Below are 19,262 nucleotides of genomic sequence, written 5' to 3'. Positions count from 1 at the left end.
AAAATGCATTGTCAGTTACTAAAAAATGTTGATAGTTCTGGGTGTGTAATACTTGTAATATCGCACTTTAGTGCACTTAAGACAGATAGAAGCATCACTTCCAACGTTTTGATGGGCCAGGTTCCTCAGTGTCACCAGAAATACCTTGAGTTACGGATTCAGGGTCTGTACATAGAGTTGATCCCAGATTGATCTCTTCTTTAAACAGTGAGTCAGCCTCAGCAAGTTCGTTGATTTCGTCAGCAGTTTCCTCAACATCCTCCATAACATCATCTTCACTGTCTTCATATAAAATTTTTGGCATGTTTTCACAGTTGACCCCAATACATTTCTTGCAAACTGAAGAACATTTCAAACCCGCTGTTCTGAAGGAGCACGTTCCGCCACAGTTCAGCTTGCATGAGCATGAAACAATGTGTAGAAGTGCTTCAGGTGCTGGATCTTGGCTCATTATAACAGGTATTGGACCGTGATCACTGTGATTCCAGCTGCATTTCTCGGGAGGTTTCCAGTTTCCCATCCAACTTCGGACTTGTTGGTAAGTCCGCAACGAATGATGTGCAGCATCTTGTGTAGGTGGCAACCGTGCAAGATTCAGTTTGCTTTTTGTGGCAGACTTTGCGAAGAGCTGGTACCGCAAATGGTCTAGTGTGTGGGAACTGCTGACACCTCCACTACACAATGCAATAGTAATCTGTTCTCCTGCTGTTGTTATTTCTTCACGGGTAGCATGTGTTTTATTGAACGCGCAAAGCGCTGAGGTTAGGTGTTCATTTTTCACAACAATATTGCAGCACTTAATTTTTCCTTCACCAAAAAAAAGCGAATGTTGTATCACATCTGCTAAAGGTGTGAGTGAACAGAATATATTCACTGTCAAACTTGTAAGATGCAGTGGAAAACCACTCTTCCTGGCTTTAAGAAAAATAAGTTTTCAATGCCTTGCCCCAAACTGGTCATAAACACAAGTAGGTCAACATCTTCTCCTGCAATGACAACACTTCCAAAATCTTTGGTTCTTGAAATGGCAGATGTTACAGTCATAAAGTCAGCATCTTCTTGTGCCTGGTGCACTTCAATGCTATACTCCAGAAATTCCTTTTTAAGAAGTGTGATCAAACATATCTGGTTTTGTTCGTTGTACAGGAACTAGCCCTGAGGGACTTGGTTCACCATCTCTGACCCAACCACAACGTCAACAGAAGAATGTTTTTTTTTTTTTTTTTTTTTTTTTTTTTTAAAAGCTACGAACCCTCTCAGCACTCTTTGTGCTCCCTCACATGGATACCCATAAAATACAATAGCAAATTGAGATCCAAAATGACGTTGCAGGTAAGAAACGTAGCTTTGGGCTATTGACTTGTAGCAGACATTTCGAGTCCAAGTCACTTTGTGAATAAGGTATCCTCCATCAATGACAAAAAATTTACTCGGTCCACCTGACTTCACAGCTTCCACTGGAACGAAGGCATTGTAGAATGAAGAGCTTGTTCCTTTTCACGTGCCTTTTTCTGAGAATAGGGACATTGGGTAAGGAGCAAGTTCATATTTCAAAAAGGCTTTTAACTCCTCTTCACTTTGTTTCATTAAACAGATCCTTTGGAAAAGAGTTAACGGATCAACAGGAGTAATTTTAGTGCTCTCAGCTTTTACAGAATTGAACGCAGATAGGAGAGTCACAACTTTATCTTTTCTACGGAACTTTACATCGTGGAAACTGTCACCAACTATTCTTTTCATGCCTTCCCCCCCCCCTCTTCGTGACACATATGACAATTAACATCCTCCGTTGTGACAACACCACTGCTGATAGACATTATAAAATCACTTTCAGGGAAGGGAGGGTGCACTGAAAAACTATCACGCAGCTTACGCAAGTCAATGCCATCTCATTCGAAGCGACAACTTCTTGCATCTACATGCTGTTCTGATGTTACTGTGCTTACTTCGCAATACGACTCCATTTCTTCGCAAATGTTCTGCATGTGAATCATACCCAATGTCTATCTTGCTCATACACTATCTGTAATTCCTCGGCCAGAAGTAAGTCCTCCAGAACTCTTCATGGTTCTCATCAATGTTTGTTCTATATTCATGTCAGAAGGAACCCCTGACCAATACTTCTCTGATCGCCGGATTGTAAAATGTCCTTTCGTTGTGAACTTCCCATATTCTGATAAATTCATTTTTTCGTCGAGTCTCAACGTATCCTGTAAGTAGAGGTGGCATGTCAGACATACTCATTTTCAGCACCACAACGTATACTGAATGGGAGCGACTCCAAACTGTAGGACCCTTATTGTTGTGTGCTGATAGCTGTCAGCGCACTGTGAACAATCACCAGAGAAAATCGCCTTGCACCCGCCAAAGAATAAATACGCTTCTGTCCGCTAAAGAACAATTCGTACCTACTTTTTCTTATAACTGATCATTAGCGTCAATCAACTGTAGAAAATGTACAGCACCTGCATGCAATCGTATTACATATTGTAACAGAAATAAACTTCACGCAATCTGATGTGAATGTGTTCGTAGTTACTGAATATGATTCTGTTTGTCCTGGCCCTGCAGCAGAGTGAGATGGTAAATTCCAATGAATAACATGATGAGTAATATGTTTATACTACACAAATAGAAACTGAAATAACAGTGTTAAAAAATTAGGTAACTTGCCACTTTGCTCAAAATTTGAAAAATTGGTATTTTTTGACGTGCTGTAGCGCCTTAGATACTGGGAGTAGGAAAAAATGGTAACAATCAAATTTGTAGAGAATTTTGTGCTCTTTAAAAAAGAAAATAGACATCAAAGCGATAAGAGCAAATGAAATTGAGATATTTTGAAAAAACTGCAAAAAGTTCGAAGTTTTTTGACTGCAGAAAGTTTTCCCAAGCGAAATTTTGTTGGTAAAACATGATTTTCTAACATTTCCAACAGTATGAACGAGTTAAAAAAAATAAAATCTTCTACCCCACCTTTTGCAAGGTACAGTCTTTTTTTCTGACAGTTTCCCTGCACTAAATACACAAGAACGAAAATAGAAGTAACTCATTGACATCAATTTGTGGTAGGATTTTGAAAAGTATGCTGTGTCCCATCATCATGAAATATTCACACAAAATGATTTATTAATAAACAACCAACACAGATTCACAAAATATTGTTTTTGTAAAACGTAAATGGCTCTTTATTCACATGAAGCAGTGAGTGGTATCGACAAAAGACCTCAAGTTGATTCCATATTTCTAGAATTCCAGGAGGCTTTTGACACAGTTCCTCACAAGCAGCTTGTAATCAAATTGTGTGTTTTTATAGTATTTTCACAGCTATGCGACTGGATTTGTGATTTCCTATAAGGAAGATCACAGTTTGTAGTTATTGATCGGAAGTTATTAATTGAATTGAAGCTATATGGAGCATTCCCCATTGAAGAGTCATAGGGCCTCACCCATTCGTAACCTGTATAAACAATAAAGGAGATGATCTGAGCAACTCACTTAAATTGTTAACAGGTGATGGTGCTGTTTACTGTGTAGTTAACTCCTCAAAAAATCAAAATTAAAAAATAGTTTAGACACTGTATCTGCATAGCACAAAAAGTGCAAATTGACTGCGAACAAATTTTAAGGCTGTCAATTCAAATAAATACGTAGGCATTACAATTACAAACAACTTTCTTTGAAAGTATCGCATAGACAGTGTTATGGGTAAGACAAAACAAAGACTATGTTTTATTGCCAGAATGCTTAGAAGAAGCAACAGATCTACTACATGCTGACACTATGGTTGTCTATCCTTTTGTGGAGTAGTACTGCACAGTATGAGTTTTTTGGGGTATAGAATTGACAGAGAACATCAAAAACATTCAAAGGTCATTCATTTTGTATTATCTTGAAATAGAGGGAGAGTGTCATGAATACGGTAATTGAGTTGGGGTGGCAGTCATCAAAATGGAGGCATTTTTCATTGTGTCAAGATCTTTTGATGAAATTACAATCACAGACTTTCTCCTCCGAATGCCAGAACATTTTGTTGACTCCAATGTACTTAGGGAGACATGATCATTGTGATACGGGAAATTGGAGCTCACACAGCAAGATTTAGGTGTTCATTTTTCCCACATACTATTCATGAGTGAAACAGTAAGGAGGTAGTCTGAAAGTGAATATATGCACACTCTGCCAAACACTTAAATTTTAATTACAGAGTAACAGTGTAGATGTAGGTGGGTTGAAGTCTATTCAGCAGTGTGTACAATACTAGCAGAGGAGAGACAATGTTTTGCTGCCTGCCTTAGCTTTTGCATCCTATTATGCGTAGGTAGAACACAGTTTGTGATCACTTGCACTATCAGTGATGCAGAGACTGGAGGAACAGTCAGTCCGTTTGAGAGATCGATGACAGTGGAATTCACGAAGTGAATAGCTGACAAAAAATAAGTCCATAGTGTAGCAAACTCATCTTAATGGTAGACAAACAGTCCAGAGAGGGATATCAATCAAAAACATAATATAGGCAAGGTCAAAACTCTACTGATCAGTGACACATGCCGAAAGTTTCAGTGACACATGCCAAAAGTTTCAGTGATTAGTGTGAGACTGACTGGCAGGTATCAGCCACAGTATTTACAGGCATTTTTGTGTCAGAGGACAGCTCTGCAAGATATGCTTGCAGCTGCAGTGGCACCCCTCACAAGAGCAAGCTGCAGCCAGAGTATGAAGCCTGAGTATCTCATGTCCAACATAGCCACAATATATCTTGCAAGGTTGATTTGAATCGGTCAGATGGAATGGGATGAATCGTGTTCCAATAAGGAACAGTAGTCGTATGTAATGCACTGCTTGACCTCCGTTGAAATATTTGAAGTTCAGTAACATCTAGATGATGCATTTGTTTCCCCTTCATGCTGCGAAAAGTATTTCAGCGACTGGTAATAGAAACAATGAAAGTGATATCGTTGAATACATATTGACAATAGGTTACACTTGTGACAGGCTCTTGCCTTTCCCAGAAGAATGCTACAGATGCTGTACAGTATGACTAAGAATCAATTTTCCTCTAGCATTGTAGAACAGCGTACTGATATTTACATGGATTTCGGTGCTTTCGATTTTCTTGTGCTAGTATTATTACTGATCCATATCTGTATTCCATGTAGTTTTAATGCAGTGTGTGAAAAATAAATATCCCCGACCGTGCACAGCATCACCAGTGATTCATAAGTTGCACTACAGAAGGTTCAGTATAACTTTATAGAAAACCCTGTAGTTGCTTGTTGTGTCATGGGGTAGAGAGAGTGGGAACTAACCAGCCCACTCTTCAATTTGCAGACCTACAAAGGTGGGAAATGCATGATCACAATCTGGCGACTAACCTTCCCTCATGCTTCTACCCTCCACCACCCTCCCACTCACCTTGTTAACCCTCCAAACGCAATTTATCACTTAGTACAGCTCTACTGTACTTAGATGTGGTATGCACACTTCATGTTTATTCTTAACCCACTTCATTTAACAATACGCAGTAGCTTTAATTACCTGTGTTTTTTCCATGCCCTGCAATGTGAAAACTAATAGTCCTAGAGAGAAAATTAATTTGATCTTATTTGTAGGAAATTCAAAATAGTTTAATTTTGTACTGGAAAACATTTTCACTAGAAGCTGCAGTTTTTTAGTTAAAAAAAAAATTAAAAAGTTACCTTTAAACTGCCAGTCCCTGTTAGATATTCTGAATTCATGAAAATCCCTTCATAATTTAGTGGAAAAGCAACTTTCCATGCCTGTAGGGTACGTGGACATCATCAAATTTCTGGTGTTGTGCTGCAGGTAGTTTGTCCTCCATGTTCAAATTCAGCCTCTGGGTGGCGGTTTGCACAGTATAGTGAAATGTTGATTGATTGGTGGCATAATGTTGTTGAAGAGAACTTTGAAGTTATGAATGTGAGTTCTTCAGAAAACTTTCAACAGTATGTTGTTCAAATGTTACCTTTTCTTTAACTGATTAGATTTAATGGGTGTAAGGTCCTTGTTTAATAATGCAAATAAGTGTGACATGAATAAATATAATGTAACTGATCAGTATACTTTCATTTGCAACATAAAGTAATGAAATAAGACAAAAATAAAGAACATATGGTACTTCAAAAGTAAGCTGTCAAAAACTAATACCAACATTGGCAAAAATCCCAAAATTTGCAGAAAATAACACTGAAATTAGCAAAAAGTAACAATAAAATTGCAGCAATAACACCAAACTTGGCAGAAATAACACTGAACATGGCAGAAATAACACCAAACTTGGTCAAAAATGAAACAATTATTTTCTGTCCTTATTCCTTTGTAATGGGTAGTTCAGCAAGGAGGCCACCCCTTAGGATATGGACATTTATCCTGTTGCAAGATGCCATCACCATTATAGAAAACGTAGAGCACAGGTCCCACTGAAGCCCAGGTGAATGTCCCTTATATCATAACACTGTCTGTCCCCTCCCTCCCCAATCTGCAAGCTTGATGCTGTGCATCTAATGAGTAGTCATTTGCCTGGGCAACATCATATCGAGACACGACCAACAACCTGGTGTAACATGGAAAGCGATTCATCCAACTAGGTGACATGTTTCCATTGATCCACAGTCCAGTCTCAATGATCCCATGCCCACTGCAATTGTACTTGACAATGTTTTGGGCTATCACAGGAACATACAGTTGTTATCTGCTGTGAAGTCTCATGTTCAACAATGTGCACTGAGCATTGTGCTCCAAAACACTTGTGTTTGCACCAGCATTGCCTTCTGTCATCAGACCTGTCAGACTTCCATGTATCCTGCTTTACAGAGCAAGTAAGTCTGCAACCCCCTTTTAAGACATGGACATCTGTCACCTTGTCATTACTTATGGTTTTATTGTCTTTCAGCCATTTCCTATAGATGCGCATGAGAGTAGCACATGAACAGCCAACCAGCTCAGCTGTTCCCGAGATGCTCATTCCTGAGCACAGGTCAATAACATACTGCTCTTTGTCAGAGTCACTAATGTCAGTCGGTTTCTCCATTTGTGGCCCACATTGATGCTGAAATAATTCCTCATTTGTCTCTGCTCTGCTCATGTACTTTCCTTACTGCATCACATACCCACAATTCCACCAGGCAGCAATTAGTCTTTTGGTGGACAGTATTCATAATGTTTTGGATCAGTATGTCTGGGTTATGCCTAAGCCTGTTATTTAATTGCTGAGGTGGAAGTTATACGGTAGAAAGAGACTGATAATCAGTGCTCTGTCAAGGGAACTATGGAAGTTATGTAAGATGGTGATGATCAAAAAGTGTCCATTTTTACACTGAGTCATATTTTCCAATCTACCTCATTACCTCTGTATAGTTTATGGATGTGTTTGGATTCATGTAGTGTATCCTCTTTCAAAGGATATTTTTATCTCTGTATATTCTCTATATTTAAGACTTGCTTATTCTTGTTTGTTCCAGGTATGAGGAGGTAAATGAGGGTCTCTTCAGGCTTGTTTTAAGTCGTAACAATGATGTAAGTAAATGAAATCTGATTTTTTGACTACCAACATGTAGTATTTTTGTATGGTTGAATGAAATGCTTTTACAGTTATGAGTGATGACAAATCATATTTTGGAAGATCTTGAATTCTAGCTACTAGGTATGTCGCTGAAGATCTATCCATGTTGCTTAATTTCACTTGAAAGCTTGTGACCTCAAAGCATTAATCGCTGATAGATATGGTGTAGCATGTTCCGATTGTAAAAACTACTACTGTCTTGCATGTATAACTTCACCACCTTACAATATCAGTTTTTCAATATAATGAAGGAATTTTTTTGTATCTCATAATGTTTATTAGGCAAGTAGTGGTAAGCTGTAACACATTATGTATGCATTAATGTTTTGGAGCATGCATATCTGCAAAGTAGCTGATTGTTGTTGCATCAACTATGGTACTGAAAGTCAAGTTGACAGTGGAAATGAATTTGATCCACTGTGCCACATAAAAGCATTCATTGTTTGGGTGGCTTTTACTACTACCGTCAATTGTGATAACTCTGAATTTTGGCCTTATGTCTGTCAAAAAGGTGTAGAAACAATGTATTTATAGTAATGGTGATGAATGCTTTCATGTGATACAGGAGAAAGGTGCTACTTTGTTGTGGCATGCCCTTTAATGCTGTTATTTTTAATTTGGTAGCTCTACATTATAGTTGCATGTAGTAATTATCTGGCATGGATGAAGCAGGTAATGCCCAGCCATCATAATTCTGCACCAACAGAAATAATTATGTATTTAATTGTACTCTTTTACAACTGTTAATAACAAATTGTGTGGCTTCATTGCATATACAGTTGCAAAGATTGTCAATCTGTCAACAAAAGTAACTGTTAAATGTTGTAAATAGTAGCTATACATTATGTACTGGTTGATATTGTTGCTGTATGCTCAGTAAAGAGAAACAACTACTATGCAAGAGCTACTATTGAGTTTGTCAAGACTTTTATGTTGTGAAACTATCATGCAGGTTTGTGCTTTTCTTCTAGGAAATCCGTCCAATGAGTTACGCACTGACATACTTCATACTTCCATTTTTTGTATGGAAGTAAAAGTTGTATTGGTACTCTTCTTCATGTTGTAGTTTCCCACATAAATGCAGTGTAGATACAGTGGGCTAGGTTTTATGACAGAATATTTAAATATTTACCAAGACATTTTTGTTAAGAAATATTTGTAGTAGTACCTCTCATACTGCAATCAAAGACTAAGGGTCAACTGGTTAACACTCATGTGAATGGTATTTTTGAATATGTGTGGTTTAGTTTCATAATTGTCCAGTATTTGCTACAGATTGATCGTATGATGTGGCAACTGTCTTTACAGCACCACACAATAAACCAATATCTCAGGCAATCAAACATGAGACTGTTACATATTAAGTGACAAAAATGTCACTCTGCATCAGGAACTACAGCATCTTTAAATGTCTCATATTAATTGCAGTAGGCACCTAGTATACATATGTGATTCACATGTCAGAACAATAGAAGCTGTACTGGAAAGATGAGAGATTCGACCAAAAATTTGTCCAAAAAAGGCTTTCAAAGTAATAAGTTTTTCAGGATCTTTTGTCTTAATGAAAATGTTGATTAGTAATCACCAGGTTTAAAAGGTGTTTGAAGATCTTGTGTGAGAGTCATTTATTATCTGTTCTCAGTTTTCAATTAAGCAAGTATTAATGATAGCAATATGAGTGCTTTTAGGCTCACAATGTGTCTGCAGTAATTAATCTTACATCTTATTTAAATTAAAAACAAATATTCAAAATGCTGCGGCCAAGAAAGTAAAAGTAAATACCTGTGATGCATATGAAAGAGAGAGAGGCAGACTGGAGCCTAACTTGGAAGGAGGAGATAGGCTAATATGAACATGTTAACAGCTTTTATGTATGGTAATTGACATGAAGATCTGGTTCCAGTGTTTGAAGGGGGAGAGATGCGTAATTGAAAGAGTAGTACCAACATAATGTGTATACATGGTCGACACAGTTAATGAATAAGTAAATTTTAACTTAAAGCAAGTCCTGAAAGGTGGTCAGGTGCTCGTCACTTGTGGAGTTATGAAGGTTTGGAACCTGGATGAGCAACAAAATGATGCATTGAAGGGGGGGGGGGGGGGGGGAGATAGAGAGGGAGTGTGCAGATATTTTCTATACATAGTACTACATGTCAGTGAGAGCAAAACAATGTTTCATTGCTGACATATACATGTGTATAAGACTAAAGATTTAAATGGTGCATTCAGATATTTTATGTAAGGACCTTTAAATTTAGTTAGGTAAGTTCGCAGGAAAGGATAATACTTTGTGGAATGAGCTCATAAGAAATGTGTGAATATGGTATGACACCATAGGTGTTGACTGAAAATTGCAGCACTAATGACAATAAATTAAAAACACATCATTAACTGTGTACTTCAAATGATCTAGAAAGATCACTGTGCGCATTCCGTGAGTTAGTGTATGAGGAACCAACTGTCTATATGTAACTGCATACGTCGTGTGCGTGAACAGTTGAAAATTAGACACCTATCATATGCCAGCATTCAGATAAATATTGACAGAAACAACCTTCATTTTGATCAACTATGTGCAATGGAAACATTATTTTGCATGTTTGTGTTACCAAAGATGAATTGATAGCTTTGGTAGTAGTACTACCCATTTTATCATCTTTTTTTTCTTCCAACCATACTGAAAACCTTTCACAGATTGCATGCTTCACAGGAAATTGTACCAAAATTTCCTTCTGCCCCAACACTTTATTGCAAATAGTGATGCCAAGATTTGAAGGCTATGCTTGGCTTAGCTTTTGCAGCATGTTTCAACTTCTTCTTCTTCTTCTTCTTCTTCTTCTTCTGCTTGTGCTGCACCTCCCCCTCACCTGGTACCTCACCAAAGCAGAAGCTGGCAGTTGAGAAAATTATGATGCGATGTTCCTCCTTCCACTTTTTCCCCACTATTGCACTACTCTGTGCGTGCCATCAGTCAAGAGCAGAAAATTGTCTAATGTAATCGTTAATAGTGCTAGAAGAAAGATTACTGTCCTCCTGAGTGACAGGGATAGCCAAAGAACATTTTCAGCCTTTCAGGTACTACAGACTGCAAAAAGGAAATAATTAAAATAATTGAGGTATGGTAGCAACATCGAGATACATAGTGGTCATGTAAATGATCCAGTGTGCCTAATTTTGAACTTCTTTACTATTTTGTTCTTTCCTTCCTATATGGATATCCTGTGGTGATTTGAAATAGATATTTTGTGCAGTGAGCTTTCCACTTACCATGAAGCGCTGTAATGGGGTTTTTTCTTACACATATAATGTGTGTAAGGAAACTGCGTAAAAGCCAAATTAAAGTTTTTTAGTGTGATAAAACCGTGAGTTCTATATTCAGAGTGTGTGTTGTAGCAATGAACAATGTTGTCAAATTGATTCAGTTACAAACAAATGTCAAGGTTGAACTTAATTTGCATGTACAGTTCCAAGTGTTCTCAATAGTGATTTATGTGCTTTTACATGTTCTTGTTCATATGTTTGAGATAATTCTCATTAACAGTTTCCTTTTGTGATGTTCAGAGAGTAGTGCAATGTCTAAATGAGCAGAAGAATTAACAACAGCTGATGAACAGCTAAATTGTAGACTGTCAACTTGTTTGAAGTGCCCTCCCCCCATGGGGAGAAAAAATGAACTAAATTTAGGATCATGGAATTATGCACAGATGGCTAAGCTACATAGATTGTAGAGGTGATATTCTCACGTTGTATAGTTATTTGTGGGACTTTTACTAACTCAAGACAAGTATAGGAAATTAATTATGCTGGAGGCAGTAGATGCATGTGCATATATATTTACACACCTGGTGATTGTCTTTGGTTTACCAGAGAAAAAAGCAATGTACATTTTTTTTGCCTGGGTTGGCGGAAGGTTTCTTGATTTACAAGATATAGTGATCTCTTTCTTTGGGGGGGGGGGGGGGGGGGGAGGGGGGGCTTTCACCAAACGTAATTTGCAACCAAAATTTGTGCACATTGTCGCTATGTAATGTTATTGTCGTTATATTTATTTGGAAGTGGTTTGCCACAGTAAGAGAATTTGAGGCAAGGGGGGAGAAGGTGACTACCAGAAAATATTTTGCTAATTTTAACTCAGTGCATTGCTTCTGATAATTTACTGTCCCTTTTTTTAAATGATTTCAAACAACAGTAACTATAGTATGAAACCAATAGCATAACATGTTAATATGAACATTTCTTTGGTGAAAATTAGTGTTTGTGATTTAGCCAGCTCATTAAACTGCCATGTGTATATATCCTGTCTAGTAATGAGTGAAAATACAGTTTTTATGTCTTATTCAGACTAATTTTAGAGAAACTATTTTCCTGGCTCTCCTTTCCACAGTGTAGAAATCTGCTTCTGTTTAAAAAATATAACTTCATAGATACATTTCTTTTTACAGTTTTTTATGCACTGAAAAATTCTTTGTTGGTTTGTTAAGTTACAATTTTCAAGCAATATTTTCCATTATTTGCTCAGAGTACTTAGCTGTGGAGATATAGTTAATGTAAGTGGACCTGGTTTGAGTGTCTGCCAGAAAGTATTACTTTCAGGGCGATGTGGTCAAGTAAAGGATGCTGTAAACCAACTGTTTAAATTGCTTTTGAAGAGAGAGACCCGAAAAAGAGTTTTTGGTGGTTGTTTCTTAACTGGTATTTGGTATTCCAGAGGATATGAATGGAATTCTCATTTGACACAGATTGGGTAATTTTGTTGATAGATTGAAAAGTATGCAAACCAGTATGTTAATAGACTGGCAGAATTAGGTTTATTGGAGGGCAAGTTGTCCATATAAAAAGTTAAATTCCTGTTAAATCATGGTATATACAGAATAATGGACCTAATATAGAGATATAATTAAAGAGATTGCTAGTTTCACTTTGAAAGTATAATAGAAGTTGTATTAGATTATGTAGCTGGCAACACATTTTGTTTTTGCTATCTATAAGATGGCAGTTTCTTCTGTCCATTATTATCAGTCATATTGAAAAACAGCAGGAAGCTGTAAAAATTCACTAAATCTTACACTGAAAAGTAAGAGAGAGAGAGAGAGAGAGAGAGAGAGAGAGAGAGAGGCGCACTTCATGCATGTGTGTGTGCGCGTGCGTGTGCGGATGTGTGGGCATGTGCATGTGGATGTGCGTGCATTTTTAGGTGGCCTTTTTTCATGTCTTATTCAAATGGTCATTACAGTATATCAGTATGTTAGTGTAAGAAAAGAGAATTTGTGAAAATATGTAAAATACCTCATTGTCCTAACATTTATGAAGTTTTCGGCAAGTAACGTTGTTAACTGCAGTAAAAAAATACGCATGATTTAACATTAATCTTGGAAAGTGAATGTAAGTTTCTCAAGTTGCGTGTAAGGAATTACAGCCGGTCTATATTCGTCAATGTCCAGATCCATCCATTAAAAATATATATATTTAGGAGGAGATAGTGACAGCTGATGTATCATATTGTTGAATGAAGCAACATTGCAGTGCAGGTTTCTTGTGTACTTTCTTGAATGTGCTAATATTATCTTATTTGTGAACATTTTTACTGGTTACTAATTGTGTTCTTGTTGTTGTCTGAAGATATTGCAACTTCTTATCAGTCAGTTCTCTCCCTTCATTTCACTGTATATGCTCTTTGAAACAAGTTAAACCAGAAAGAAGCATATGTCTATATGGGTTGTAAAGGAGAAGAGGGTTTATGCTGTGATTTTGTGGATAGTAGGACAGTATTTTCATGTAATGTTCAGAAGCACCTTCTAGTCAAAGACAAGTAATGATATGTATAAAATCAGACTGTACTGAATAATACTGTTGACCCTGCCAGCCATCTTCATGTTGATGGCACCACATGAAGTCATTTGTGTTGTATAATGTTTACTGACAATATTAGCTTGCTTTTTCATATAGAAGCTGGTTTTTGGATTATGTTGTATGAAACTGCTGCAGTAAATATTGTTTGTCTCTCAATACTTGTTCATTTTTAAACTTTTTTTAAAATTAATAACAACATTATTCAGAGCAGAACACTGTCTGTAAAGATTTTATATATATTTATGTCTAAATCAGGATATGCACTAAAACATCCACTTTTGTACTAATAAAAAGAAATATGACTGGGTGAACTGCTGGACTGGCATTTTATTATCAGTTAGGATTGGCCATTCAGGTTTTGAGAAGAAACTAAATCTTGGGATTATAACAGAAATTGAGAATAATGGCTGCTGCAAGACCTGAGTAACTTTTGTAAATCATGTGAAACTTAATACGTCCAGAAGTCTTAAGGTTTAGAAGATCATTGTAAATTTTGTAGTAACTGTTTTATATTTGAACTTAGTCCCAATTTATTGAAACTTAATCACATGTAATTTTTTATTTAATCTTATTTTTGTATTATTGGCCTTATGCCTTTTTAACTTTTGTAGTATTTACAATTTTTATTGATATTATAATATTTGTTATACACATGTAGCCTCTTTGCCTCTTAGATGAAATGCCAAAAAAATTTAGTGTGAGACATTTTCAGAGTTATTAATGAATACTAGGCTGCTTCTTTGAATAGATTTTGAAATGACATTATTTTTATAATTTTGTGCCAATTATTTTATGTTTGCTCAGTGCTGGTAATAAATGATACATGACATGTCGATGACATGTTGTGTGCACATGAATTGTCATAACTGCATTATGTAATACTGTGCAGAATGTATAATCAAATCTAGGTGTACAGTGGCTGATTTGCCGCGAGTTGTGACACCTTGGTGTAGCGTATTTATCATATTATTTGCTTAGTTTATGATACAATTTAGACAGTTGCATTTTTAAATCATACCAAGCACTACAGTTGCTGTAGATATTATTGAAAGTGGTGTCTGTCTGCATTTACATCCTTATGCAGAAGACTAGTCAATATATCACAGCTCACATTTTAAGTTTATCCCCCACCCCGTAACAAAAATTGTTTATGCTATTGTACAATGCCCTGCTAAAAGTTTTAAAACCCACTAAAGCATGTCATTGGAAGAATTACTGGAAAGATCAGATGAAAGTGGATGCAGGTGGGCACCATTTTGAAACACTATGCATGACAGAGGTTAGTATTTGCTAAGTTATAAAAGGTATTGTGGTATGTTGTTATACCTGTAACTGTTGTGAGTTTAAATACACAAAGCAAAGTACAGTGTATCCAGTCACTTTTTTATTGTGTACCTAATAGTGGAAATCATACCTGCGGCATTAATCATATCATGCTCTTGACAAAAGTATTTTTAAAAATTCCCTGTGTTTTGATAGGAATTGTATAGTTATAGAAACTGCGGGTTGGCTCTCGCCGTACAGATGAATTCATGAGTGATGAACAGAGCATGCTTGGTCTGTGGATATTTTAATTTTCAAATTAATCCATTCTTTTTCAGAAGCTGATTTGAGTGACCAATAAGCCATGCAGACATGCTCTCCCATGTCAACAGAATAGACTGAAAATTTATAGTTATTGATTAAGTGGAGAGTGAGTAAAAAGAAATATTAGATGATGTGTTTCATTTTAATGTATTAGCCTTCTATGAATTTCAAGTTTTAGTTGTTTGTAAAACAGGACATTTCAACACATGTGTTATGTATAATACTACTAAAACTGTTCTTGGTCCCAGTATATCCCAATATCTGGAATAGAATAACTATTTAGCAAAAATGAATTAAATTTACTTTGTGATGCAAAAAGAGACAGCCAGAGTTGCAACTAAAGTTGATGTTCATTTAGTCAGTGACTGATTTCAAACTACACCCATTCTCAAACCAACCAATGTTTGCCAAGTAAAATGTCTGCCCAAAATACCCATAAACAAATGGATACCTATGTGTATGGCCCCAAGTAATGTTCTTTAAAGGCATTAGTTGGGACCATATGTATATGTACCTACTTAGTTTACTGCAATTCTGGATGGCCATTTCACATGGCAAATCTTGGTGGTTTGAGAATGGGCATAGCCTGAAACTGGTCACTGGCTAAATAAACATCGATTTTAGTTGCAAATATGGCTCTCTCATTTTACACTACAATGTAAAAATGAGTTGCTGTCCCACCATACCCATCATGCAGAAATTAGCATGTAAATTTACTTTATTCAAGGAGAAAAGTTAGTTCTCCAATTGCTCAAACTATGTTACCAGTTTGCCAGAGAAGTCATTCTTCTGCCCTTTTTATAAACTTCTGACTGAACCAGACTTAAACTCAGTTATGTACTTCACTATACAAGTTTTACAATTCTATTTTTACATGCTATTAAAAACATTTGAAAGCCAAAGTGTGGGAAATGGTATTCTGAAGTGCTGGTGTTTGATGATTTCCTAGGCTAATCTGTGAAGTCTTCATCTCTCTTTGGTTTTGAAATGTCTGGCTCTCTCTCTTTAATTCTGCATGTTCCTTGTCATGGTCACCATTTTTTTAAATCCTAGTGGGAGGTGCTATGGTTCGATTAGTAGCCTGAAGACATGTCTGAAAAAGGGTTTACGTGTCTCATCTCCCAGTGCATAGAACAAAATCAAGAGAAACTGCTCTTGAGACTATGATAAATATTCAAGAACTCTTTTTGGTAGTGAGCACTCCTTCATTTAACTACCATAAATATTGAGGAGTTGAACAAAAATAACACAGTAGTTCGTGGACCTTTGGAGATTGTGGAGTGTGTAGCTCATGTAAAGTACCAATAGAAGACAAGTCAGAGAGCAAGAGTAATGAACTTGGATTTGCAGTCTCCTGTTATATGTCAGGTTGCACTGCTGGAATGTAAATCATAACTAAAAAGAGAACTTAAGTCACAGTAAAATAAAATTTAAATAGCTGTTTCTTTTTGAAAAATTTCAGACTGATTGTTAAATTTAGTTTCTGTTACTACAGTAATAAGTTTATTATTGGTATTAAATCAAAATGTAGTAATTCCTCAGTTGATTGTTAATTTTGTGAACTTAATATTTCCATAAATAACTCGGAGCTGTGAGTAGTGAGAAGATTATGCAGAAAATAAAGGGCTGGAGGAGTGAATCTAATTTCAAATTATATTTACCATCTAAGTCCCCTCTGGTGGTTATGGCATTACTATTAGTTATTCATCTGCCATGCTTAGGATTTTCCATCGACTCCTGTCTTCATCATATCAGTACAAGAAAATGTGGATGCTCTGTTATACTATTATTTTCCAGTAATGATTTATTACATAAAGTATCTGGTCACATTCCTCAGGACTAATTTACTCCAGTTTTCTTCATTATGATCTACTTCTCTCAATTAGAATAATCTACAGCTTTTAATTACCATAATGGTAATGGGCGTGTTGACATGTTGCATGTTCGGTATTTGCAGTATTCCCAGTTCTTACAAACTTCGCATATGTTGATCATTCACTTTTTAAATAACACCAAATTCTCTTTGGGAAGCAGAAATGGAAATTTTCATGCATGGGGTAGGTAGAAAGTCATTATTAGCTATTAAATCTAAAAGAAAGGCAAACTGTCCACAAATTTCCAGGCAGAACTCTAGTTAGTTAACAGTACAACATCCAACATTCAAAAAAATCCTCCGCAACTCTATTTGTTAAATCATAAGCAGTAATCATTTTGTATGTGAACACTCTTTTGTGTAGCACATTCTTCATATCTGATCTGTGGAAACTTTTTGATTTACATCTCTTGATTTCCATTTCTTGATTTCTTGACAGATTCTGATGTTATTGTTCTAAACATCTTGAAACTCTAACAGTTCAAAGCCAAACTGATGAGTCTACACCTATGAGTGGTATGTTAGTGAATGTATCACTTTTCAGTAACAGGCAGCATCCAGTATTGGGAAATACGAATGCACTTTGTGGTAACAGAAATATGCAGAATTTCTGTGAAGGGTGGACATTAGTGAAAGCTGTAAAACTATGCATTCAGAACAGAACTATAAATATTGTTTTCTGTTAGTAGGGCACAAGTTGTCATACTACCCTCCATACTCTTTCAAAAATTTTGAATTTTTATTATAGCAACCAATAGGTGAATATATTTTCAAATACTTACAGGTCCTTAAATTATATTATTGTATCGCTACCCATGCACATAACAAAATGACACTAATTCCGTAACTGCCTCTACTCTTATCTTGATGTCTTTCTCAGAGGTGGCAAGTGGAATGTAGGTACGCGTTATTTGTATGATTTGTCTTTCATGACATGTTACATGTGTATAAAAGCATACTAAACTTCATGATTTTTTTAACAGATTGTCACAGTGTTTCACTGAGGTGGTACCCACCTTTGTACACAACAGTATTTCTGTGAAATTTCTATATAATTTGCCAGTAGACAGAAGCTTAAGGCTAATTGCTTTTAATTAAATAAAACATCTGCTTTTAGCATTGGTACACGTTGTCGCGCTAATGACAAATAGTCATGTGGAAAGTCTAAATGTGTTCGTCTTTCTCGTATGCACAAAATCAGGTATTGTTATGTGCATTATTTCAGAATTTAAAGTTAATGATGTGAATGTATATAATCATATATTTCATGATAAGTTGAGTAAACTGTACTGTCTAAATATTTTTAATTGGTTCTTACTTTGCAGTCAAAGTTTAATTGATAAATCACTTGTATCTGCAAGTGGTTACAAAATTACGCAGTATTATTTGCACATTGCAACAATGCATTTATATTTATTGTTTAGAAACAAAATGGTTTACACAGCCCGAGAGACCTAGTTGCCAAGGGTGCTTCTGTATTTATAGTATTTAATTGATGTGAAAGGTGTTTCATCTTCAGCAACTGCAGTAAGTTATGAAATAGTAGGCAAATTCTTCAAAAAAAAAATTGTAAAATAAAGCAACATTGAAATATTATTGTATGGTATTTATATTATATAAATAAGATATGGAAGTAATGTTACCATTTTGGTGCTAGTTAAATTATGAATTAGTTACTTTAATAGCTTAATATGAAGAGAGGGCATTCAGTGTACATGTACATGTTCATTTATTACAGTGTTTTTTTTTTTTTTATCCTTAATATGTCAGGGTAATACTAGCAGCAATATTATGAATCTGTTGTGGGTGATTGTTATTCTGCATTAACAGATACTAGAATGGGTCATATATATAAAGCTTTGAAGTGAAAATTGTTATACAGTGATGGCCTGGGAGATACTTCATTTTAGACCAACTGGCAGGTGCAAATCATAAGTTGTCATATATGACTGTTTTATATGTTTATCAAATAAAATATGATTTTTTATTTCACTTATTTTTTTTTTAAGAAATAGATACCCTTCCACAAAAAGTATGTGTATAGAAGTAATTATTACTGTTTGAGTAATTGAATATTTAAAGCATCTGGATTAAAACATTCCAGATATAAAAAAAGACTGAATTGTGAAATACTCATTCATAGAGTATTTCCCATTTACAAATTAATTATTTGGGAAGGAGTGAAGGAGAGGAGAAAATACACAAAGCTAGCCAGCCAAGAATCATTTATAATCAGGGATGCATGGGTTTCTAACTGAATGACATACATGCAGGATTAGTAGGAAAGCTCAGCGTTGTACTTTATCGCCACTTGTAATTAATAAACCAGTCTGTGATATTAATAGCAGGCATACCTCCACCATTCCGCGACTC

General features: G+C 35.9%; 1 protein-coding gene across 4 annotated transcripts in view; it reads left to right on the top strand.

Moving 5' to 3' along the window:
- Positions 1-19,262, top strand: part of LOC126299520 (uncharacterized) — a 181,504-nt gene that overhangs the window by 131,422 nt on the left and 30,820 nt on the right. For 3 of the 4 annotated variants that reach the window (XM_049991489.1, XM_049991490.1, XM_049991487.1), the window contains one exon: positions 7,479-7,533. In XM_049991489.1, the coding sequence (XP_049847446.1) occupies positions 7,479-7,533 (55 nt within the window). Of the gene's footprint in view, positions 1-7,478; positions 7,534-15,030; positions 18,882-19,262 lie in introns of those variants that run through there. The other variant, XM_049991488.1, reaches the window with a different exon arrangement.

The sequence above is a fragment of the Schistocerca gregaria genome, chromosome X, assembly GCF_023897955.1.
Source record: "Schistocerca gregaria isolate iqSchGreg1 chromosome X, iqSchGreg1.2, whole genome shotgun sequence".
NCBI lineage: Eukaryota > Metazoa > Arthropoda > Insecta > Orthoptera > Acrididae > Schistocerca > Schistocerca gregaria.
This window is presented reverse-complemented; position numbering and strand designations above follow the sequence as displayed.